This window comes from Hirundo rustica, chromosome 10, assembly GCF_015227805.2.
Source record: "Hirundo rustica isolate bHirRus1 chromosome 10, bHirRus1.pri.v3, whole genome shotgun sequence".
In the NCBI taxonomy this organism is placed as follows: Eukaryota; Metazoa; Chordata; class Aves; order Passeriformes; family Hirundinidae; genus Hirundo; species Hirundo rustica.
In genome coordinates, this window is record NC_053459.1 from 10,070,074 (window position 1) to 10,093,741 (window position 23,668).

Below are 23,668 nucleotides of genomic sequence, written 5' to 3' on the forward strand. Positions count from 1 at the left end.
TTGACTTTCTGACCACAGGTAATATAGTACTGTGTTGCAAATGATCTTCAACAAAATTAAGGCCATAATTCTACCACTCCTGGCCAAAAAGTGTTACCTATAGCAAACTAAGTAGCACATTAATTGAGCTTGAAAATTACTTGCTGTGGAGCAACTAATGCTTTCTGTTCATTCTAGGTGATGATGCTTATGTGTGTACTGATTGCAGCTACATTCCTGGAATGCCCGGTCTTCCTGGTTCTCCTGGGCCTCCTGGTCGGGATGGCATGCCTGGTAAATGATCTTGTTCCTAACAGGATAGTAGGAGTGCAAATGATTTTGCTTTTAGCATGAGAATCAGGTGTGGGCATGTCTGCAGCCTGCAGTCCTTGAACTAGCCCTGAGGTGGTGGTGAGTGTGAGAGCCTGGTGCAGCTCCCTCTGCTGATATGAGCACAAGCCCTGAATGATTAGAGCTCAGACTGCTGATAGGCTTTAGATGCAGCCTGAAGCCAGCTCAGTCTGTGATGAGTAGTCAATGTAACAACAGAAACATTGAATACTGAGTGCAGTTATTGGAGCTTGTCAAAATCCATGTCCTTGTTTTCATTTTTCTTTACAAAATACACTGTTTATTTTGCAGGTAGAGAAGGAACAACAGGTCCAAAAGGTTCTCCAGGTTCTCCAGGAGCACCAGGGTTTCCAGGGGCTCAAGTAAGACTCGTTTTTCAGATTAACATTCCGATTCCACATGAATTATATCAGAAATTTCATGGTTAGTGTTACATGCAGTGTCATACTGGGTGATCTCAGTGGGTTTTTTCCTGTAGTAATGAATGTGTCAAGCATGGGAGGCAAAGCAGAGAATGTGATATATGGCTCACACAGCTTTATATAGGTCTGGTCACTCAGTGCAGCAAGTTAGCCCAGGCAGTGAGGCAGGTAAATAAATACCTGTGTGATTAACCTGTGCTGCATTTCACGGTGCTGAGACTGCTTGTTCTGTCTGGTATGGGTAGTCTATTGTTCCTTTATATAATTCAATAATCATGGCAGCAGCTGTAAAGCATATATAGATTTTTGTGTGCTGTGATCTTTGTCAGACTTCTTACTTCTCTTGTTTCCAGCATACTCAGGAGCTGCTAAAGCCCCAGCTGTGCAGAGAAACTTGATTCTCATCATACCCTCTTTCAGGGGTGCAAAGGACACTCCCTCCTGGGAAATGTTATGAAGAGGGAAGTCTGTCACCTGCTGCCACACACGTGTCATTTGGTTGTGCTAACTTGTGCCTGGAGTAGTGATTATTTATGGGAAAGTACAGCCAATGCTGTCCAATAAAACATCATGCACAAGCATTCGTTGTGGTGGTAGCTGTATGGATGCAGAATGAGTCTGCTAACAGGCTTTGCCAGGAGCCTCCTAAGAATTCATGAGCCCAAGATAACTCTTGTCCAGTGTGCTTTCAGCTGGGATAGTGTACCTCTTTGTAACCTGTGGGGGAGAGAAGGAAGAGAGAAGTTAGCTATGAACAGAGCCAGCTATGGCACTTAGAGTGTCCCTGGGGAAATACTCCCAAGTGGAGGAGAAACCTCTAACTAGGTCTTAAAGTCCTTCTTTCTGTGCCATGATCTTACTCGTTAAATTATGCTACTTTATTTCTGCTTGTAGTAGCACAAATGAAATGGTAGTCTTGTCAAAAGAAGTAAAGGCAGGAGAAAAAGAAAAGACAAAAAAACCTCAAGACCCTGTTCATTGAAGTGTGCTATTACAGAGAATAAAAATGAGAATAGGGAGAACCTCTCCGAGGTATTTAATTTTAAGGAAAAGAAAACATGAAAACAGATGACATACATCTAGCACTGAAATTCTTTTGATGACTCTATTCTAGGGACCTCCAGGTTTTAGAGGAGAACAAGGACGTAAAGGATCAAAAGGTGAGCCAGGATATGTATATCCAGAAGGGCCAAAAGGTGAGCAAGGAGACCCAGGAGCCAGGGGAGACAAGGGAAGAAGAGGTTCAAGTGGCTTTCTGGGAAGACCTGGCTCTAAAGGATCCAAGGGTTCTAAAGGTGAAGAGGTGGGTATGCACTTTTTGCAATTAATATGGAAGTCATGGAAACCTAAGTCAGTATTTTGTCTTGGACAGCTATCTGTTTAATCTGTGCAGATATTTCAACTGAATATCCCCTACCTGACTGAGGGTACTGTCCTCTAGTCTAACAACCATATGCATGAAAGAAGAAGAGGAAATACTCTGATGTAGAGAGAGATGAGGCCAGTGTAGGTACACATTGTTGAAAATCCTCAGCAGTCTAGTGAGGTGTTAGTTTAGATATTGCTACTGGAGGATTTTGTTGGATTTCTGTGATGGATAAAATCTACTTATAATGCTTAATAATTCAAATACTTCCTGTTCAGTCTTTATGGGTTAATCTTCAGTGAGAACTAAACATAAAACTACAGCTGTTAGGGCAGAGCTCAGCAGAAACAAAAGCTAACAATTATTGTTGTGTTATGTTGACTGAGAAACTGTTAATATGATTCAGATATAACTGTCTCTAAAACTGACTCCACAGTATTCAAGGAGAGCCAGAGCTGAGGTGGGTTTGGGTTTTTTGCCAAACGTGTTTTAAAATAGAAGAAAAGTGTACAGTGCTACAACACAGTGATTGGAAAAAATCAGGCAATTGTATTTATTTGTAGTATTTCCCTCTTAATAGCCCTCTCTTTGAAACTATTGATATTGAAATTCATATTCATTTGATTACAGGTAAATCAGGAAAAATATTTCTTAAATTATCAGAGTTACTCTGTTACTAAATAATACCAGATTATAGTCAGAGAAATGGGCGTTTTGTTGAGAAAGCTGGTGTGGAAAGCAAGTAATGCTTTGGTATACATGTGTAATCCTTAGGGATTGGCTGGATCAAAAGGAGATAGAGGACTGCCTGGATTGCCTGGTAGAAATGGGCTTCCTGGAGAAATGGGGCTTCCTGGACTTCCAGGTTATGGACCACAGGGAGTAAGAGGTTTTAAAGGCTCTAAAGGAATACCTGGACCACCTGGATTACCTGGAGAAGCTGGTTTGTAACTTCCATGTTTTACTGTGTTTTACCTATATTAAGGATTACTCGGTTAAAGTTGTGGAGATAGATTGAAATCAAAGACTTAATTTATGAAATATGGGAAATCTTTTCTTGCCGTGGGACTTCCAACAGCATTGTCCCAACTTTGGTACATGTGAAGATAGTAGCAAAAGTCTTAGGGTGATAATTGAGGTTGGAAGGGACTCCATGCAGTCTGAACTTCATCTCAGCACAGGGTCAGCTATGAGATCAGACCAAATTACTGAAGGCATTATGCAGTTGGTCCTTGAAAACCACCAAGGACAAAGACAGCACATTATCTCTGGGCAATGTGTTCCAGTGCTTGACACTGTGGAAACAAAAACTATTCAAATATGCAGCCAGTTGACACCATTAGTGTAATCTAAGTCAGGCAGGGTTAAATGTAAAGGACATAATAATTTTTGAGTGCTGGAAACATACCAGTAGAAGAACTCAGCTGAGTGGCAGATGTAGTCAAGCTTGCTTAAAGATAATGCCCATTGAACCTTTATGACATGGAGTTGAAGATTTAAGCAGTTGCATCATTTTCCTGGTAACTTTGTGCTTCTTTTTCTGGGTCTCCACTAGACTGCAAGAGGGCTGAGAGGAAGATTGCAGGTGTCAATAAAATGATTTTACTTAATTAAGCCAGGATGCGAAGGCTTTTCAAAATCTGTTGGAGTTTCAGAAATATGGAAACTGTAGAAGACTACATTTTTAGCCAAGCTGATTGATCACTAATATTTTTAAATTATTGAGGTTGCATATTGTCAAACTACATGCCTTTGTAACATTTTATAATGTATTTGCTGAAGGTCTGAAAGGAGAGACCAGGAGGGCAACTCCATTACCTGCATTGCCAGGACCTCAAGGACCACATGGTTTACCTGGACCCCCAGGAGTGCCTGGTGAGTGCAGCCCTGAATGAGTAAAACAGTTAAAATCAGAGACTGGTTAACTGTAAGGTGTCTTTGCTTGGGTTTTGTAGAACAATAGTCCTTAAATCTGTCCTGAACAGCGCAGGAATTTTTATGGCAGTTTTATGGTAGCTTCTGTTCTTATAGTTGTTTCTGTTCCAAGCCTCACCCCTATAAAGTGTATTTGGAACCTCTCAAGAAGTGGAAGATTCGTGTCTGCATGTAGCTGTTTCTAGGAGTCCGGAATTTGGCCAGATTGCATAAAAACTCACAGAATAATAAATGTTTTGATACTGTGAATGCAATTAGCATTTTAACTGTGAAAACTTGTAGTGGAGAAATAGTGTCTAAATTCTAATATAATCTACAGTTGTGTACTTATTAATAATGATAAACTATAACACACATAATCTTACAGTTTGATGTTGAGGGGTAAGGTAATTCACAGTTTACTTACTTTCTTTGTCCAGGTAGGGTTGGAGCGAGAGGTCAGCCAGGTGATCCAGGACATTCAGGACCAACAGGTGACACAGGCTTTCCAGGACTTGGGTTTCCTGGAAACCCAGGTCCAAAAGGTAAAATACTCTTTTTGATCTTCTTAAAAAAAAAAAGCAAACCCAAAAATATTTTTTTAAGTACACCTTAAAATAGTTAGCAAGTTAAAAACATAAATCAGTGAACAGACAGATAAGTGTTTTTAGCTGTCTTGTAATTTACTGCCTTAAGTCTTAGAAATTGCAAGTTTGAAATATTTTGAGATATTTTAGAGTATTAAGTATCAAAGCTGACAGTAGGGAAATATTTTAAGATACATTGATGCTGGAATGCTGCCTGAACAGATGCAGCTACCTCGTCTGAGTGCTGCACTTAATTCAGATGGATTCCCTTTACCTGGATATGTGTTACAGTGACAGTGCTTTATGAGTGTCAGTACTTTCTTTTTAATCAATTCTGGTTATGTTCAGTGCAAATATTTGCTCTTGTGCAGGTAATAGAAAGCATTTTCAATACTGTAAATCTGGCCATTCCTCATGCAAAGATATAACTCCCTTTGAACACTAGAAATACTAAGAAATTCTCATAATCCTGTAAGGACAGGAGTTAACAGAAAAAGCTCAGACACTAAAATTTGTACTAAGCTGCTTGATAAAGAGAACAGTAAGGGACTGCCATCAGAATGGGTTCACTTAAAAAAAGGATTGGTGACTTGTTTCAGATCAGTTAATAACAAATAGTGTTACAGTCAATTTTGAGTGAATATGTAAGGAACAAGATGCTGTGTGTAACATCAACTCTAAAATCAAGTTCAGAAGCAGAATCACTAGGTTGGAAGAGACCTTTAAGATCATCAAATCCAACCCATGCCCTAACACCATCTCAACTAAATCATGCAGCACCACTGAGTGCCACATTCAATCTTTTTTTAAACACATCCAGTGGTGACTCCAGCACCTCCCCAGGCAGACCGTTCCAGTACTTTATCACTCTTTCTGTAAAAAACTTTTTCCTAATATCCAACCTGTATTTCCCTCGGTGCAGCTCAAGGCTGTGTCCTCTCATTCTGTCAGTTGCTGCATCAAGAAAGAGACCAACCCCCTGCTGGCTACAGCCACCTTTCAGGGAGTTGTAGAGAGTGATAAGGTCACCTCCGAGTCTCCTTTTCTCCAGGCTGAACACCCCCAGCTCCCTCAGTCATTCCTCACAGGGTTTGTGTTCCAAGCCCCTCACCAGCCTCGTTGCCCCCTCTGGACGTGCTCAAGTGTCTCAACGTCCACCCTAAACTGAGGGGCCAGAGCTGGACACAGCACTCAATGTCCATCCTAAACTGAGGGAACAGAGCTGGACACAGCACTCAATGTCCACCCTAAACTGAGGGGCCAGAGCTGGACACAGCACTCAATGTCCACCCTAAACTGGGGGAACAGAGCTGGACACAGCACTCAATGTCCATCCTAAACTGGGGGAACAGAGCTGGACACAGCACTCAATGTCCATCCTAAACTGAGGGAACAGAGCTGGACACAGCACTCAATGTCCTTCCTAAACTGAGGGAACAGAGCTGGACACAGCACTCAATGTCCATCCTAAACTGAGGGGCCAGAGCTGGACACAGCACTCAATGTCCTTCCTAAACTGAGGGGCCAGAGCTGGACACAGCACTCATGGTGTGGCCCCATCAATGCTCCCTTCAGCTCATGTAAGCTCCATTAGTGTCAGAGGCTCATGGCCACACACATTAAAATTCCCTTTTGTAAAATAAAGCATCTGTGCTGCTATTTAATTCCCTTTGCAGGAGATAAAGGACTAGCAGGAGGCAGAGGGCCACCAGGTTGTGAAGGAAAGACTGGAGACCCAGGCCGAGCTGGAAACCTAGGACAACCAGGACAAAAGGTTTGGTTAGAAATACAGCACAGACTTTTCCTGAGGTCCCATTCATTAAGTTTTATACTGAGCAAATAAATAAAAAGTTGTAAGGAACATAGGAATTCCTTTATTCCTTGACTAGTTATGCACAAATTATGAGATTAAATCCTTTCTATAAGAAGGGGCTCAAGCCAAAATTTTAGATCGAAATACAAAATTTCAGAGTTCCAAGTGTTTGGAATGTTTTCCTACTTCAGCTTTCAGACCACAAGGAGGATGTTGCATTGCTTACAGCAAAAAAATTAAGGCCTCAGCTGCTGAAAAGATGCCTGTTCAGAAATCCAATTAAGCATATATTTGATGGAGATCATTGACAAGTAAGTATGTATTTCATTTAAGCAAGTGCTCTGTTGAACTGAAGCATGAAGAAAGTGGGTTGGAGGTAATATTGCAGCCACTTGCTGATTAACAGAAGCTAATCTACTGGTTCTTGACTACTCTGTAATTAGGATTCCATTTTGAACAAAATATTACCACCTAAATTATTTGAAAATGTGGCATTTCTTTTTGTCTGTGTGTGCCCATATTGATTCTTTTGTGTGTTTTTTGATGTGATGAAGGAAGGGGGTGGAGGTTGTGAATTTTTTTTATTTTTTTAACTATGTAATTATTTGATGCCAAAGAGCATCTGGATGTGAAGTGGCCTCTGTGGTCCAAGTATATCATTAGTGACTGGTATAAGCTCAGGTCTACTCACCTCCTTTATGAACATATTGATTTGCTGGTACTCAAAACAACCAGCATTTCAGTCAGCTAAAAAAAACCAACTACTAATTTAAACTTTCCAGTCAGGGAATACACTTGTGATATACCCAGTCTTTGTGGAAAACAATGTTCAGAAGAATGGTTTTTCAAAACCCCAATACCTGACTGAGTATTCTGAGACATATCTGGGTGCTGACCTTGATCATTTAAATAAATAATTTGATAAAAAATATTACTATGATATAAAAATAAAGGAAAAGTTATTCCCACAGTGGAAGAAAATACTTTGGCAGATTTGCAAAGCAGAGAGGATTGTTTACATTTCTCTCTGTGTTGCAGGGTGAGCCAGGCATGGTTATTCCTGGAGAGCCAGGAAGAATGGGTTCACCAGGAGGTCATGGCAGTCCTGGCCCAAAAGGTGAAGGTGGGCTTCCAGGGCTCCCAGGCCTACCAGGGCATCCTGGGCATGATGGTGATGATGGCCTAAGAGGTAATGTTGTCAGGGAAGCTCAGGGAGCACAGCAAGTTATTTAAGGAAAACCAAGTCAAACAATGTTCACTCAAAGCCTAAAATTTAATTTGGCTTTGAATCCACTCTTGTATCTTTTAGGAGATCGTGGCTCACCTGGAGTTCCTGGAGACCCAGGTTTTCCAGGGAAACCTGCTGAATGTCTTATTGGCCTGCCAGGTTTGCCAGGTGGCCAGGGAGCTACAGGCCCACCAGGTAGGACTTTCTGACCCAAAAATGCCTTTTGGCTGGGTGAGTGTGGCTTTTGTTTCTGCCTTCCAGTGTCCTGAGGGAACTGAAATTGTTTCTGGATATTGGTTATAGAATAGTATGCAAGAAAACATGAATCCATTTCAAAGATGTTCTTTCTGTAGATGGGAGGAAGCACATACACTGATAAAGCTGGATTAGGATTCAGATTTCACCAGACAGTCTAAAGAGATCACAAACTGACCCAAAGTCCACAGGAAAAAGGATTTTTCAGTCATATTCCCTGTGGGACTGAACTTAGATTCTGTGGTGCAATGGGATTGATAAAGAATAAAGCCAGAGCTCAGCTAGGTAGGAAAACAATTTAGGGTCCCAAAAGGACCTGCTTGTACTGCATATGATTTTGTTTAAAAATAAAAAAACAGCACTCAAGCATGCAGCACATTCCTTCTCCTATATACGTTCTGAAAAGGATTTTTTAAATTTTGGGTTTTTTAAGAATGAATGCAAAACTGGTGGGGTTTTCAGTTTTGGATTTATCTTCTTTTTCTGAGAAAGAACAGATTTGTCTATTCTCACTTTTTTTCCCCCTCTTTTCAAAAAGCCAACCCGCAGCATTTGGAAGATTTTCTGAATGTGTCTGTTGCCTTACAGATCTCATCTTTAGCCTCAAGCAGGCAAAGTTCAAGAAGAGTTTCATGCTTATGATGTAAAGACAGAGATCAAGGTTTGTCTTTCAGACAGATCTACCATACTACACTGTCCTGCACTTTTCTTAGGAGGAAGAGGTTTACAAGGTTCAAAAGGAAACCTAGGTCCTCCTGGTCTGAGTATCCCGGGAATCTATGGAAAGCCTGGGGAGCCTGGATTAAGAGGTCTTCAGGGAAATATGGGATTACCTGGTCCCAAGGGACAGTCTGGAAGGCCAGGAATCTCTGGTTTGCCAGGTAAGTCTTTGTTTTGATGTAGCAATTAAGCAAGTCTTTACAGAAAGGTGTTCAGCAAAGGTCACATTTTTCCAGACTGAAGATGCTGAAATATTTTCCCCTCAACAGTATTCATTTATCTATGAGTTTTTATGGAAAACGAATAAATCATTCTTCCTTAAATGATGAGTATATCTTGAAGCTCTCTTGCCACTGTGGAATTTTCTGTAGTAGTCTTCTGAGGACAGTGTTTTATTTATTTTTTATACAGTAATGTCCTTGCAGTAGGACATGAAATAGTTAATATTCAAAGCACAATGGAAGTGCAAAATGTTTAGTTCTTACTCAGCATCCCTTTTCAAACAGTTTATAATGTCATCTTCTTTTTTCTTAAAAGCTCAGATCTAAGTCTGACAGAGTTGAATCAGATTGAGCTCTGTCACTAACCAGAGCTAACTTTAAGCAAGCTAAGTGATCCCTGTAGGGTTGATATGTTTGGGTTTTTCTTTCAGAAATATGTTGAAATTTGTTTTGAAGAATAAAATCAGTCACATAATGCTTCTTATTTCTAATATTTTCTTTAGTGTCAAATCATTACACTGTGGGAAGGAGATGGTACATGACTTTTTATACTGAGAATCTGTAAAAGCATTTGATAAACATGTAGCACTTGACTCAGTTATGCAAACATAGACTTCTGGTGGCATTTGAGGGAGTTGTTATTTCCCAGCTGGTCTTTGACTCCTGAGCCTGAAAGGAATGTCATTCCCACACATCTCATGACCAGTCTCTCATCCCTGTGTGGGTATCTCAGATGTGTTATTCTTACTGTTAGTTATTTCATTCATTGGTAGGAGCTGTTGAAGCTACTAATTTAGGCAATTGGGGATTATAAATCATGATCCTGTGGTTACAGATGGGAAAACCAGCTTGGGCTGTTACAGAAATGGAGAATAATACAATAAGCAATTGAACACTGAAATGACAGGCATATGTGTAGTTTTCTGGAGTGATATTCTCTTTAACTGATCTAATACTAACAAATATATTCCTATTGCTTCAATCCCACAGGTGAAAGGGGAGATCCAGGTGTAATGGGACTTTTAGGAATTCCTGGACCCCCTGGCATGGTTGGAAGACCAGGCAGCCCCGGTATCAGAGGCAAGTGACCACTTTATCTGCCTTAGTTATCACTTAGAATTCAGGAATTTCAATGCTCAAGTCTTGTGATCCATTTTTATGTGTAGTATCACTCCTGAGTACAGCTGTTGTACTGGAATTTCTTTGAGTCTTGGTAAATCTGTCTTCTGTAAATGTGCAATCTGCAGACTGAATGACATAATATTTTTTAGCAGTTTTGACTTGCCACCTTTTCTTTTTCATTTTAAGTGTCTGGTGATTTGCTTAATAAAGACCAGAGAGCCTTTTTGCTGGTTTGGTTTTTTTTCCCATCCTGTGTAGATACCATTATTATATTTATTTAACAGACACAGGATTGTATGTTTATTCACTATAAGAAATAATTTACATGTCTTGCTGGAAAGATAAGCTACACGTAATCTGTACTTTTAAGTGTTCTATTGATGATTGGAACAGCTAAGAAGCTAGTTTAGGTTGTTGATTTGCAATGTATATTTACATATGTAAATTACAATTGCTCTTGAAGATTGGCATTATCTGGTTTCCTTTATTATATCATCTAGTCAGGTCTCTTCAGAAAATTTCACTCTGTGCTCTTGCAGGTTCTCCTGGCTTCCCAGGAATAAAGGGAAGAAAAGGATTCCTTGGAGAAAAAGGTGAACCAGGTGATAAAGGTTTTCCTGGACCATCTGAGACCTTGGTTGGTATTGGGGACAAAGGAGAACAAGGTTTAAAAGGTACATATTCATTGTTCTGTCATTAAAACTAGTCAGTGTTGTCATCTGTTTTGAAGTTTCAGTGGACTCTGAAATATGGAACAAACTGACTCTACCTCTGGGAATACTCACATGGTTTTGAAATAATTATTGCTAAACACTAGAACTGCTTTCTTATTTATGGGATAGTTGGATATTACATTGAATATTCAGTTCAATTTTAACAAGTCCTTATTCTGTTAAAAAGCTCTTAATGCTGAATAATATATCAGTAGTACCAGGAGGCTTATATACATAAATGCTATACATTTATGGTCTTGCACATTTAGTATCCTGTGAGCACAGAAACCACTGCACTTACCAACCAGATTGCAAAGACGTGAAATCTACTCAGAAGTACTTGACTGTCAGAGGAACTCCTTTGTTTGCAATGTTAATATGAACTCTTTATATAAGCTGTACATGCTTAACTAATACTATCTAGGTTTTTGTATCCATGTTTTCCTATGGAAGCTTTCAGGAACTACCTATTGTCTGCACATGAAAAATACAGAAGTTAGATAGGAGCTGGTGTTTTGCTTATGTGTGTTCAGAGTGAAAATCCTATGCTCTACTTCTGTTTCATTAGCTTGAAGAGTTATAAAATTTTAAACTTTGAACAAAAACTTATATTCTAAGATGTTGTTTTGTAATATTTTTAAAATTGTCATTTTAGGAGTTCAAGGCCAAATGGGTGTAAGGGGAGAAAAAGGAGATATTGGTGTGCAAGGTCCTCCAGGTGTTGATGGGTCTGAAGGAATTCCTGGTCTATCAGGTATGGAATAAGTATATTAAAATTACTGAGCCAAGTGGACACGGAGATACTGCTGCTCCAGTGCACACCAGCTTGGCTCCAGAAGCAGCACTGCATTTTCTCTATTAACTCTGAAGCTTTCCTGAGAATTCAGAAACAGAGCAATTTCAAAAGCTGCTATTTGGAAGTCATAGCAGATATCACCAAATGATTCATTGTTTTCTTGAAATGTAGACCACTGTTTGGAATGACAAATAGAAAATAATATTAAATCCTGAATAACGATAAAGTCTAAAAGCTGATAAAGCCAATGAATAAAAATTAATATTTCTAAAAAGTAAAATAAGTTTGAATTTTCAATATTAATTAAAAATTTATTCTAAAATATTACAAAAATATTTAAGGATTTTTTTCTAAGTTCAGATAAATTCTACTTCCCTTTTCAAAGCCTACATATTTGACTTGTATTTCAAAAGTTAGCAGATTTCCAATGAAAAGTGGATTGAAAAATGTCAGGCATTGGCACACTGGAATTTAGAAAGAATGTTCAGAGAATATTCTAGATGCATCAGGATCTTTTAGTCATTAAACTGAGTGCTAACTTAGCTAAATTAATCTCAAGATAAGTGAGTGGGGGGAAGAGTGCCTAGGTCACACTCAAGAGCTTTTCATAATATACTAGTCACGGGAAATCCATAATGAGGAAGTAATAATGTAATAACTAAACTGGAGTTCAAGCAATGAAAGGAGAGCCCAGTGCATAAATACAAATTTGTGATCTTGATCAAATTCACACAAAGTATATTGCAGTGGCTGCCCCAAGTGCTGTGGTCACAAACCTTAATGTTGGTACATAAGGTATTTGTTATTTCCTTGATTTTCTGTAAACAATAATGATAATTTTTATCTGTGCCTGGGGCAAAAGGGTCCATGTTGATTATCTATAAAAGAGTAATATAGCAAAAGAAGGTGTGTGGTAGGGGATTTTGTATTTGTGACAGCTCTAACATCCAGCCAGTGTCTAAAGCAAGCATGTGGAGATGACATTTATTTCTTCATCTTGCAGGAGCCAAAGGATTTATGGGTCTTCCAGGGATTCCTGGAGGACAAGGATTCCCAGGTGCACATGGAGACAAAGGAGACATGGGAATTCCAGGTGATTTTCTCTCAAGACGTATTACAAATTCACAGAGCTCTATAGAAGCATTTGCACAGGTCTGAGCTATTACTGTAGGCACACCACACAATACTTACACTGGGATTTATACTTTAGTATCCATAGACTTATCTTCACCCCAGCATTTGCTTGACTTGCAGAATGCAATTCTCCCTCTCTATTTAAATTCTTTAATTTAGCTATTGTTGCATGTAGAACCTCTTTAGAAACAAAGTCACAGTTTAAATTACTTAAATGAAGAATTAATATCTGTATATATATGCCATAGCACACAAAACATCAGGTGTGAAATGCATTTATGATCCTTTTAAAATGGTAACAGTGTTGCTATTTTTCCAGGTCCAAAAGGCCAAAAAGGATCTCCAGGCTTTCCAGGACCATCAGGTGACCGTGGTCCACCAGGCTATAGTGGCTTTCCAGGTGACAAAGGAGATCCTGGGTACCCATCTGCTGGGCCTCCAGGAGAACCTGGCCCAAAGGTATAAAGGCAGTGGAAAAATTTTCCTGTTAGGCAGAGCCTTTGACTATAGAAACAGAACAACAACATGTAAGCAAGAGCTGCAGAATTTGCAGAAATAGATGATATGTTAGTAAGAAATACGAAAATTCTATTGTGTCATTACTCAGGAGAAATTCTTTATTTCATTATATTTCACTTGTTTTGTGCAAGAATTTCTTATTTATAAAAATGAAATATCTTGACGTAACTTGCTTTCTGTAAAAGTTCCTAATTCATTAAAAACAAGGGTGTTTAAAAGTCCATCAAAATCTCATCCTAGCAAATGCAAAAGTTTTGTAATCTAAATTTTACTGTTTGGTTTTGATAGTCTGGTAATATCTATCCTTACACAAGATTTTTGCACAAGATTTTTTTTTTTTTCCTTAGTAATGTGTATTACGTTCAGTATATGTTATGTTTGGTTGTACACATATTGCTAAGAACAAACCAGTATTTTTAAGTTAGATCAGTTGGATAGTTCAACTCCACCTGTTCTGTTTGTTGAATAACTGGAAGTCTTTTTACCTATGAGATTATCTGAAATGGGTGGCTGAGGCTGTAAATTCCTCTATAAATCCTTAATCTGTCTAAGTGATTTGTTTCTTTTCAGTATCAGTTGGGTAGCCCGAATGAGATTACTGTCCAAAAAAGTCAGTTAGGAATTCAAAGGAAAAAAAAAAAAAAAAAAGGCATTTCAGTATTTTGTATAGCTGCATATTACCTAAGGAATGGATGTTTGGATCAAAAGAGAGCTGGTAGAATAAAATTGAAGGGAAATCTGTGCCAGGGAAACTATCCCAAAACAACTTGGTTTGTAAAGGTTAAAAATAGATCTTAGCTATGTCTAAAAGATCTGTGGTATTATGAGAAGACCTCGCATTTAATCTGCATTGGTTTTTGTCTGAAAACCCTACTGAAACACGATTACATGTCCTTAACCTCTAAAATTGCGTGTGATTTTTCTATTCTTCACTGTGATTTTTCAGCTGTGTGTGTGCAACTGTTTCTCAGGGAGATCCAGGTCCCCCAGGAGTTTTTGGCAGCAAAGGAGAAAAGGGTTCTGCGGGTCACCCAGGACTTAGAGGAGTACCAGGAGCACATGGGATCAGAGGGGAAACTGGAGGTGCAGGAATCCCAGGTAAGGGGTACTTTTGGAGGGATGGTGAGCTGGTGACATGCTTGTAGAAGATAATTCCTCCAACTGCACAGGTTGCCTGGCGGTGGCACACAGATTTATATTGACTGCTATAAACCTCAACCCCTGTGGTCAGGCCTGCCAGGCCGGTTTGTGTCACCTGGAGAACTTTTGCAGCTGACAATAGTAGAAATGATAGCAAAGCTCTTAGTTTACTGTGTCTGGATCTAGGGGCGATGGCTTTTCCCCTCTGCCACACTGTGTCTTCTTACAGGAAAATGTGGACCCCCTGGAGATCTTGGGGTTAAAGGATGCCCGGGCCGCCCAGGACAGCAGGGAGTCCCAGGCCCTCCTGGTATGGTATATAGCATCTCTCCTAAATCACTGCCATGGGTTTGGGATTTCAGTTCAGTTTGAAGCTTTGTTTTCCTCCTTTTAACAGACATTTTTCAATGTCATAATTTCAGCTGATGCAAAAAGTTTTAATTTTGTTTCACTACTGGAAAGCTTTTTGCCCTTTTTTATGCAAGTACGTATCCAAGGGTCTCAAGATGTGATATCCACACAATTGTAAGGAAGGTTTAAGTTCTTAGGGTTCTGCCTCCTAAAAGAGAATAATAAACTAAGATATAGGTAGATGAAGAGAAGAAAATTAACTGGAGTAGAAAGAGACATAGTTGTAGTTGTCTACTAAAGCAACAGAACTAAAACAGATTTAAAAATATACCTCAGGGACAGAGTGTATACGCAGCAACAGAGAGGCATGTATTGCAGGCTTTCTTATGTCTGTGAAAATAGTGGGGATGTTAAATCCACTGAAGTCCAGTGAGCTCAATACAACCTGTGTGCTGCTCTATACCAGCGCAGCTACACCTATATTTGAAGTAGCTGAGCTATTTCATTTTTAATATAAGGGAGTCAAATCTTCTCACTGCAGAATTTAAAAATTATATTGTGGTCCACTGTAATTCATAGGTGCTGTTGGAGTCCCTGGAAAACATGGACTTGTTGGTGAAAGGGGTACTCAAGGTCGGGATGGTATGCCTGGGCCCCCAGGAGAAAAGGGAGAACCAGGTAACACCAGTGAAATATTTTCATTCTACTTTACAGTTGGTTTTTTTCCTGTAACTACAGTGACAAGGATTATTTGGAAAGGATTACTAAGGAGCTTCTGTGGAGCCAAAGCTAAGTTTTTAAGTAGAAGGTTATAAATGTTTTTCTATGTAATTTTTGTACATGCTGTCAACAACCCACGTGTATTACAAATGATCTATTCTACATGTGATTTGTTGTAATGTCACCTAAAAATGTTCATGTCTGCAAGAGTCAAAGTACTGCTGCTAACAGTTCTTCTGGGTTTAATCTCAAAGAGATTAAAAGAACCAAAATCCTTTCCAAGGAATCTTCTGTCTTACATGGATATAAAATAAAAGGAATCAGTGTTTCCCTGCATGAATAGTGAGTTTCCATGACCTAGACCTTGGGTTGTGAAACCTTGCATTTAAATGTCACTCCTGATATTATCAATGTTTAGATAAATTTAGTCCTACGCTGAATTCTGACAGAATCTTACACTGAAAATATTTCTTTGCATGTCAATATCAAGAAGATACTGAGAAGACATCCATAGTATTTAGAAAGCATTTTCATATTAACTTTGAAGTGATCACTGTTAATATATCTTCTCTTGTAGATATTTACATTTATTTTTCTTGATAACTAAATTAAATCCAGATTTTTTTCTGTTTTTTTTTCTCTGAAAAAAGAAGCTTATTTTTGTAGAATGTACCTCAAATATGATTGACCAATAAAAGTTCCTTCTTTAAATAAAAACCTAAAAACTTAATTTGTGTTTTTGTATAGAAGGAATGGAAATAATACATTTTCTTTTGCATCGAACTAAACTCTACCTTTTGATTCAGTGATTTTTGAAGAAATTTATGAAATACTAGAAAACTGTGATGTTTTCTAAAAATTATTTCAGACTTTGAGTGTAATGTGACCTAATATTTTACAGGACCACCAGGGAGAGGCATCCCTGGTCTTCGAGGTATTCCTGGACATAGAGGTGAGTTGTCTTTTCAAAAAAGAACAGCCTAAATTTTAAATACCAGAAGTTTATCTAGTCCCCTCCTGCTTTCAGATGCTTGAAATAATCCTAAGAGTGTCAGAGGAAATCAAGAGTGATTCTGTGCTTTTGATTAATGGTTTGGTCAAGAGCTGTTGCTTATAAAGAGTTGTTGCTTCTCTGTACTAAAAGCAAGGGCTGAATTCCACCTTTGCCATATAGGAAACGCATATTCGGAGTTGTCACTTCACCTCACTGTCTTGACAGCCTTCCCCACATGTAATATTCACACTTTGCAGGAATCAAAGGGGACATGGGACTGCCTGGTTTTCCTGGGCCTCCGGGTGTGAAAGGTCATCCGGGAGATCAAGGACCCATTGGACCTCCTGGCTTAGTGGGGTTACCTGGATTTCAAGGCACCACAGGCATGGCAATCACTGGCCAGAAAGGGAACAGAGGTATTCCCGGTGCACAAGGAAGACCAGGTGTGTTGTTGGAACTCATTATTTGTCTGAAAGGATATACCGATAATTGAAAGTAGAGGTCAGCCTGTCCAGAATTCAAGGTTGAAAGGGGTATTCCCCCAAGAGAGTTTCAGAATTAAACAGGTCTCTTTAGCAGTTAATGGCAATATTATAATTGCAAACAACATGATCTATGCAGTGGCATTTAAAGTAACTCTAAGCCCTCAAATCCACCTGATTTGCATTGTCTTGCTTTCTTCCCATGTGGTCTGTAGCACAGCTGAGATCCAGCTGTAACAAAATGAGATAGCATGAGTGGCACTTAGGGACATGGCAGTGTTAGGTTTACAGTTGGACTCGATGATCTTAAAGGTCTTCTCCAACATAAATGATTCTGTGGTTTCAGGCTTAACTACAACTGGAGGATATTTAAAACCCTGTAGTGTTAAAGAGTACTGTGAGTCCTGATCTCAGATTAAATTAGCAAGCTAGGAAAAAATTTTTGATTTCTTTTTTAAGTGTGTATATTTCCTTGGAAATCACTGAGGTGATAAACATAAGTATCCTTACGGAGCCATTGAATGTTGCACTGTGCTGTAATCTATGTGAAAAGCTATTGGCAGTAGCCTTCACTCACTCTGATATTTCTGTATAGGTGCTCCTGGTTTTCCAGGCCTTCCTGGTCTTCCCACTCTCAGCGTGAAAGGAAGCAAAGGTGTTCCAGGGGCAGATGGAATACCAGGGCCAAGGGGCCCAGCCGGTGACATTGGCCCTCCTGGTCCCAAAGTCAGTGACAGGAATATTGCTTCTTTCTTACTGCATTGATAGTCTGCTCTTACCATGAAAATAATACCATTAAAAGCCCTCCAAAATCTCAAAACAAATAACAAACCCCAACAAGCATCCCCTCCCACCCATATTCACAAAATACCTTGTAACAGAGGAAGTACCAAAATGGATATGAAAAGTAGGTTTTATGGAATTAAGTGGATAAGAATGGTTGTTTTTTTTAATTCCTGCTATGTCATTTCCTTAGCTGTTCTGTATTACAGGATAATAGGAACAATAATATGACTATTTCTAACATGCTCAAAAGTGGAGCAGATAATTCTAGTTGCAGCATATTCTGTGAACATAATGCTTTGAATATACTGAACAAAAATAAAATGTATTTCATTGTGTGGAGATGCTGCTTCCATTTATTACTGATGTTCACTGTTCTGCAGGGAATAGAAGGTCGATCAGGATATCCTGGTGCTAGAGGGGACCCTGGATTTCTTGGATTCCCAGGTGTAAAAGGTATTCATATATTTATTATGTACACTCCTATATGCCAAATACAGTCATTTATATGTTGAGTTATAATAGTATTTGTGTATGAGGGGATCTAGAGACATGAGGTTTTGCCATGAAAATCGGGTCGAAATGAAAATATTCACTAAGAGAATTTTCACTGAGATACATGCTTTGGGTGTGTCCAAACTGACATTCAGGAGAGGAAGACACATCATCCACCTCCATTTCAGACAAATTCAAAACAAATTTGTCCTTAGTGAGTGAGGAGCTGTAAGGACTTTGGCCCTGAGACTGCCAATTGGAAATATCCCACCACTGCTAGAAAATGTGACTTTTCAACAATCTCTTAGCTACAGAACTCAGGAGCATTTAATCATAATTACAGCACTGGGTCCTCTGTTTGCTGTAAGAATAGTCCCACTTATAATCTAATTTACAATTTAGCAGCAGATGAACTGTCAAATGTATTGGCGTCATTAATGTCAAATTCCTGAGAGTAAGTTGAATCAGTAACTGGCTAAAAATCCTTTTTATTCAGACAATTTTCTTGTGATTTAATTATGATGTAGGCTTGCATTACTCCAGTATTCTCATTTTTCAATTGCACGATTTACAGCCATACAGAATTGTCATTACCTGTTTAACCTATCCGTTAATGATCCATGCTAACTATTGAGTGTTTTAAATTTGTTCTAATTGGCAAAGTCACCACACAGAGAGTAATCTTACTTTCTTAAACAACAAAACTCTCGTTTCACATATGTCACATTTCCCAACATGATGGTAAAAATTATTTTTAATTATTTTTTTTGTTTCAGGCAGAACTGTGGAGCATAGTCTGAATGTAACCTCATAGTGTGCACAGTGAAAAGAATAGCTTACCAAATATCTCATCAAAAACTTTACAACTCTCTTAAAGCCTTCAGCATAACTGACAGTAGGGTTCAAGGGAGCTGAACTCCACTTAAAGCCCCAGGGACAGAAACATGTAAGACAGAAAGGACATAGTCTAAAGCTGAGAATTTAAACCAGGTTTAGAGACCAACCTTCATATAGACAGGCATGACAGTATCATCTTATAAATTGAGTGCTCTTGACCTATAAATTATACAGTTGCAGCAGAGGTGAAGAAACCCACTTTCACATTTCTAATGAGTCTTTAGGTTGTGTTGCCCTTTGGGAACTTTGCATGGATTGTGCAGGACTCTTCAATAAACTTCCAAAACTTTGACAGTTGCTTTGACATTTTAAACCAGACAATGTATTTTCAATCTTCTCTTCTAGGAGAAAAGGGTAATCAAGGACCCCCAGGACCACAAGGTGCAGAAGGGCCAAGGGGACCAAAGGGCCAGCATGGTAACCAACCCTTCTCCTTCCAGTACCAGCTGACTTAGGTTGCTTTATTTGGTTTGTTTTGGAGTTTGTTTGCTTTCTCTTAATGTCAAGCAATAGATCTTCATTATATTATTGCTTCTAGGCCCACCTGGAGTCTCTGGAAAAATATTCTCCATCCCAGGAAGCAAGGGTCCTCCAGGACTGCCAGGAATCCCAGGAGCACCAGGTGATCAAGGAATTCAAGGGATTCCTGGACCACAAGGTGATTTATGTTCTTACCTCTATGCATGTCTGTGTGTGCTGCTTAGAACATTTTGGTTTGGGGGAAAAACTTCTGCATAGAAAATTAACATGTCTTTAAAAAAACCTCACCATATTTAAAAATTGCTCTTTGTACCTTTGTATACTTTAATATTTATAAAATTCCCATTCCATCTGCCCTCCACCCTTGCAGTGAGTCAATGAGTACATCCCTCAACATCAGCATAAGGAATATAGGATGAAAACATTCCCCATTTTCATACAACATTCATTTTCATATGTAGGGAGAAGGGAATTACCACCTGTAATAGAAGTAGTCTAGATATGCTTCAGTGTGATTGTGTCTGTCCTAGTCTGGAGATGGGAAGGAAAGGACAGGCTGGCTTCTTCTCCATTGGCACCGGAGGAGAAGCCTGCCCCAGCTGTGAGGAATGGGGCAGGAAGGAGCAGGTAGGGTGATGTGGATATGCAGTGTGTATCTGGCCACCCTTCCCCGTATCACAGCTTTGCATCCAGGCAGGGAGCTCTTCAGGGGGACAGGCCTGCTGAAGGCATTTTTCTGCAGTACATTCAATATTTCCTTATAATCTTCCTGATAGGAAAGATGATGAAGTAGTACTATAGATAGTTTGAAAACTTAATAAGTTCATGTTTTATTCTCACACAGCTAGATTTATGTGGGGATTTTGACTATATTCTTTACCAGTTATTAAAATCTAAAATAATACTATATGCCTCTGGTTTTTTGTTGATTGAAATTTAGGACCTAAAGGAGTAAAAGGTCTACCAGGACGTTTTGGTCATCCAGGTCATCCAGGATTGCCTGGTCCAAAAGGAGACAGGGGATTTCCAGGACAAAGAGGTACAGGAAAGCAGAATCTCTCTTTGCCTGGTACTACTGAATTTACAGATAAACTGCACTGCTGATTTCTGTAAATCCTTCCTCTTACATGTATTGAGATTCTGTAATTTACAGAACACTTACAGTAACTTTAGGGACACATGTAAGCACACTCTTAGCTTTTAACAAATGCATGTCCACAACTGAAATAATAATTTACAGAAATATGCCTTGACTGTGCTCTTCTGTTATTAATCACTTCTATTTAATCAGTTGAAATCCCTAGGAACCAGAATGCCCTTTTATTATATGAAAATAGAACAAAATATTTTTATTTGAGCATCACAAAATGTTTTTACTTTAAGCTTTTTTCGGTAAAAATGGCCATGGTTCTTTAAGCTACCTCACTGTTCCATGAAGCTATGCAGTGTAAAGCTGCCTGAGCTAGGTCTGAAGGACTTCTTACACCTGCAAGAATGCTACCAGTTTTTAAGCTGTATCTTGTTATTGTTGAATTTTTGTTCATTTTCAAGCAGTTTCAATAATTTAAAAGAAATGAAAATTCAAAAAAAATTATAATACTTGCAGACATATTTATTTCCCCTCCACAGGACAACCTGGATTGATTGGCTTTCCAGGTCTGCAGGGGTTACCTGGATCACCAGGGACTACCATTGCTGGTCCAAAAAGAAAAGGATTTATCTTTACCCGGCATAGTCAGACAACAAAGATTCCTTCGTGCCCACACGGGACATCCCAAATCTATGTTGGCTATTCGCTGCTTTTTGTACAAGGAAATGAGCGAGCCCATGGACAAGATCTTGGTACTGTATCGGTAACAAATTTCAGATTGTTTTCCTAAAGTCCAGTAATGCTAAGCTATCATGAAACCAAATTTGCAGTAAGTGTCTGAGATAAACATTGGTTTCAACCACCCATCTCCAGAGTGGCCTGGAGTCAATTCAGGAATCATGGTTTAAAAGACACCTTTCTTTCCTGCACTCCTGTATTTCCTTGTTGATACCCCTAGAGTTTTTTGAGGACGAATTCAGTTACTTATGGACAGATGTCTAGTGTAAACCTTCACAACATTTGCACAGGGCTGACAGTAACACCACAGGATGTGAAGGACAATCTTGTGGGTTTTGGAGCCTAAGCTTCAGGGTGTGAACAATGTCACCAGAAGCTTTTGTTTAAGCAGCTGAATCCCTGCCACTGTGTCAAGGACTGATACCATTCAAGAAGATTGTATTATTTTAACAGATTTTGTTCTTAGCCCTTGTTTATTATATAGATATTTTTGTATAAACCAGAAGCATTTTGGTTTCAGATAATTTTACTGTACAGATACTTCTTATAATTACCAACTGTTTTAATTCTTCCTGTAGATTGGGTGCCATTGTGTGTCTGTTCTGGCCAATGCACTAAATTTAATCTCCTGTTTGTCACAAAATTCTCTTTTGTCTTCTAGGGACAGCTGGTAGCTGCTTGCAGAGATTCAGCACCATGCCATTCTTGTTCTGCAGCCCCAATGATGTTTGTAGCTTTGCTTCTCGCAATGACTACTCCTACTGGCTGTCCACTGCAGTGGTGATGCCACCAGACATGGCACCCATTTCTGGCAGGGCACTAGAGCCCCAGATAAGCAGGTAAGAGGAATCAAATTTTAGCTCTTCTGCCCTGGAACCACAGAGGCATCATCAATTGTTTCAGGTGGCAAATCTTAGGCAAGTCCTGCCCGTCTCAGCCAGTACAAGCACTGACTTCAACAGCCTGTTTTTTGATTACTCACCTAAGTATGTCAAATATTCAGTGGTACTCTCAAGAAAAGTTAGACTAAAGCTAGGGTCCCACCACAGAGCCAACATAAGGAAATGGCACATTGTCCTACTGATTGCAGGGATTGTTTTCTTAAGACCCTATTATTATGTTTATTAGAGACAGACAAATTAAATAAAGACAGCTTTGATATTTAGAAGTACAGCACAAGTCAAGTTCTGCTTTCAATTCTGGATGATGTATTTACTGTAATTAGTGAAGAACATTGTAAACTGAGCTGAAGGTTCTCAGCTCTGAAACACCCTTGCAATTGCAAGGTAAGGTATATGGGTTACCTTCAATTTACTTGCTCCTCATTAAACACAGAGACCTGTGTGAGTAGTAGCATTTATAGCAAGGTATACTATGCCATGAGGTAACTACCATCCTAGAAGGTAGAAGTTTGTTCTGCTTTCATGTTTCCCCTCATGTCTGCACTCAATGTATGTGCCTTCCTTCACAGGTGTGTTGTCTGTGAAGGAGCTGCAATGGTAATAGCAGTTCACAGCCAAACAACTGTAGTTCCTGCATGTCCAGATGGCTGGATGTCTCTCTGGAAGGGTTTTTCTTTTGTTATGGTAAGGATATAACAACTTGAATTATCCATTTTATGTGCTCTCATTTTCCTTGGTGTTTTCAGCTGTTCATGGCTCATTTGTTTCTTAACGACTGTTAAATTCTTTTTTTGCCTTTTTTTTTTTTTTTTTTTTTTTTGCCTCTGCCAGGTAGTAGAAAATAATTCTATTAATTTTTATTCAGTTCCAGAAGCATAGAAACAGCTATTCTGATCCGTTCACGAAAATAGGTGACAGGAGGAAAAGCAAAAAAGATGAGAGAAGTACTAAAGGACTTTAGTCTGACAAAAGTAACTGCAAGCATTCACTTTCACATGTTATGCTAATATCTAGGAAATGGGTTTGGGGAGTGGAGTGGTTAAAATGGTCCTGAACACAAAACTGTAGAAATAAGTGACCAACTTCCATGCCAATAAGTTCTTTTAAAAATGAGATATGGGGCTGAAAAATCAAAATAAATGCAGAACACTGTCTACAAAAGACTGCCTCAGCAATTTTGATGAGGTATGAGTGAAAAAAGTTCATAATGTAACTGCAAGCTGAGAACTGCTTATGGGACTAACAGTGTATTTATAATAGGGGATGAAGCATTTCATCTTTGTTACTCATGTTTGTGGGGTATCATAGGGATGCCAGCAAATGAAGGTAGAAAAAATTTAAACCCCTTTTTTTTGCATAATGTAAAATCATTTTAGGTCTAGCATGAAATTTTTGTTTCTCCTGAGATTTGGCCCCAAGTAGTAAGAATAATAAACTTGGAAGAGAATGAGAGAAT

General features: G+C 39.0%; 1 protein-coding gene across 1 annotated transcript in view; it reads left to right on the plus strand.

The window, feature by feature from the left end:
• Window positions 1–23,668, plus strand: part of COL4A3 (collagen type IV alpha 3 chain) — a 56,702-nt gene that overhangs the window by 29,379 nt on the left and 3,655 nt on the right. The window contains exons 23-50 of the mRNA XM_040074571.2: window positions 178–273; window positions 622–692; window positions 1,867–2,055; window positions 2,893–3,061; window positions 3,901–3,993; window positions 4,473–4,577; window positions 6,296–6,393; window positions 7,471–7,621; window positions 7,742–7,855; window positions 8,629–8,796; window positions 9,847–9,936; window positions 10,518–10,652; window positions 11,347–11,445; window positions 12,491–12,580; window positions 12,941–13,080; window positions 14,112–14,238; window positions 14,510–14,590; window positions 15,211–15,309; window positions 16,253–16,303; window positions 16,603–16,788; window positions 17,423–17,553; window positions 17,994–18,066; window positions 19,348–19,419; window positions 19,541–19,660; window positions 20,423–20,521; window positions 21,112–21,324; window positions 21,972–22,149; window positions 22,782–22,896. Of these exons, the coding sequence (XP_039930505.1) occupies window positions 178–273; window positions 622–692; window positions 1,867–2,055; window positions 2,893–3,061; window positions 3,901–3,993; window positions 4,473–4,577; window positions 6,296–6,393; window positions 7,471–7,621; window positions 7,742–7,855; window positions 8,629–8,796; window positions 9,847–9,936; window positions 10,518–10,652; window positions 11,347–11,445; window positions 12,491–12,580; window positions 12,941–13,080; window positions 14,112–14,238; window positions 14,510–14,590; window positions 15,211–15,309; window positions 16,253–16,303; window positions 16,603–16,788; window positions 17,423–17,553; window positions 17,994–18,066; window positions 19,348–19,419; window positions 19,541–19,660; window positions 20,423–20,521; window positions 21,112–21,324; window positions 21,972–22,149; window positions 22,782–22,896 (3,353 nt within the window). The remainder of the gene's footprint in view (window positions 1–177; window positions 274–621; window positions 693–1,866; window positions 2,056–2,892; window positions 3,062–3,900; window positions 3,994–4,472; window positions 4,578–6,295; window positions 6,394–7,470; window positions 7,622–7,741; window positions 7,856–8,628; window positions 8,797–9,846; window positions 9,937–10,517; window positions 10,653–11,346; window positions 11,446–12,490; window positions 12,581–12,940; window positions 13,081–14,111; window positions 14,239–14,509; window positions 14,591–15,210; window positions 15,310–16,252; window positions 16,304–16,602; window positions 16,789–17,422; window positions 17,554–17,993; window positions 18,067–19,347; window positions 19,420–19,540; window positions 19,661–20,422; window positions 20,522–21,111; window positions 21,325–21,971; window positions 22,150–22,781; window positions 22,897–23,668) is intronic.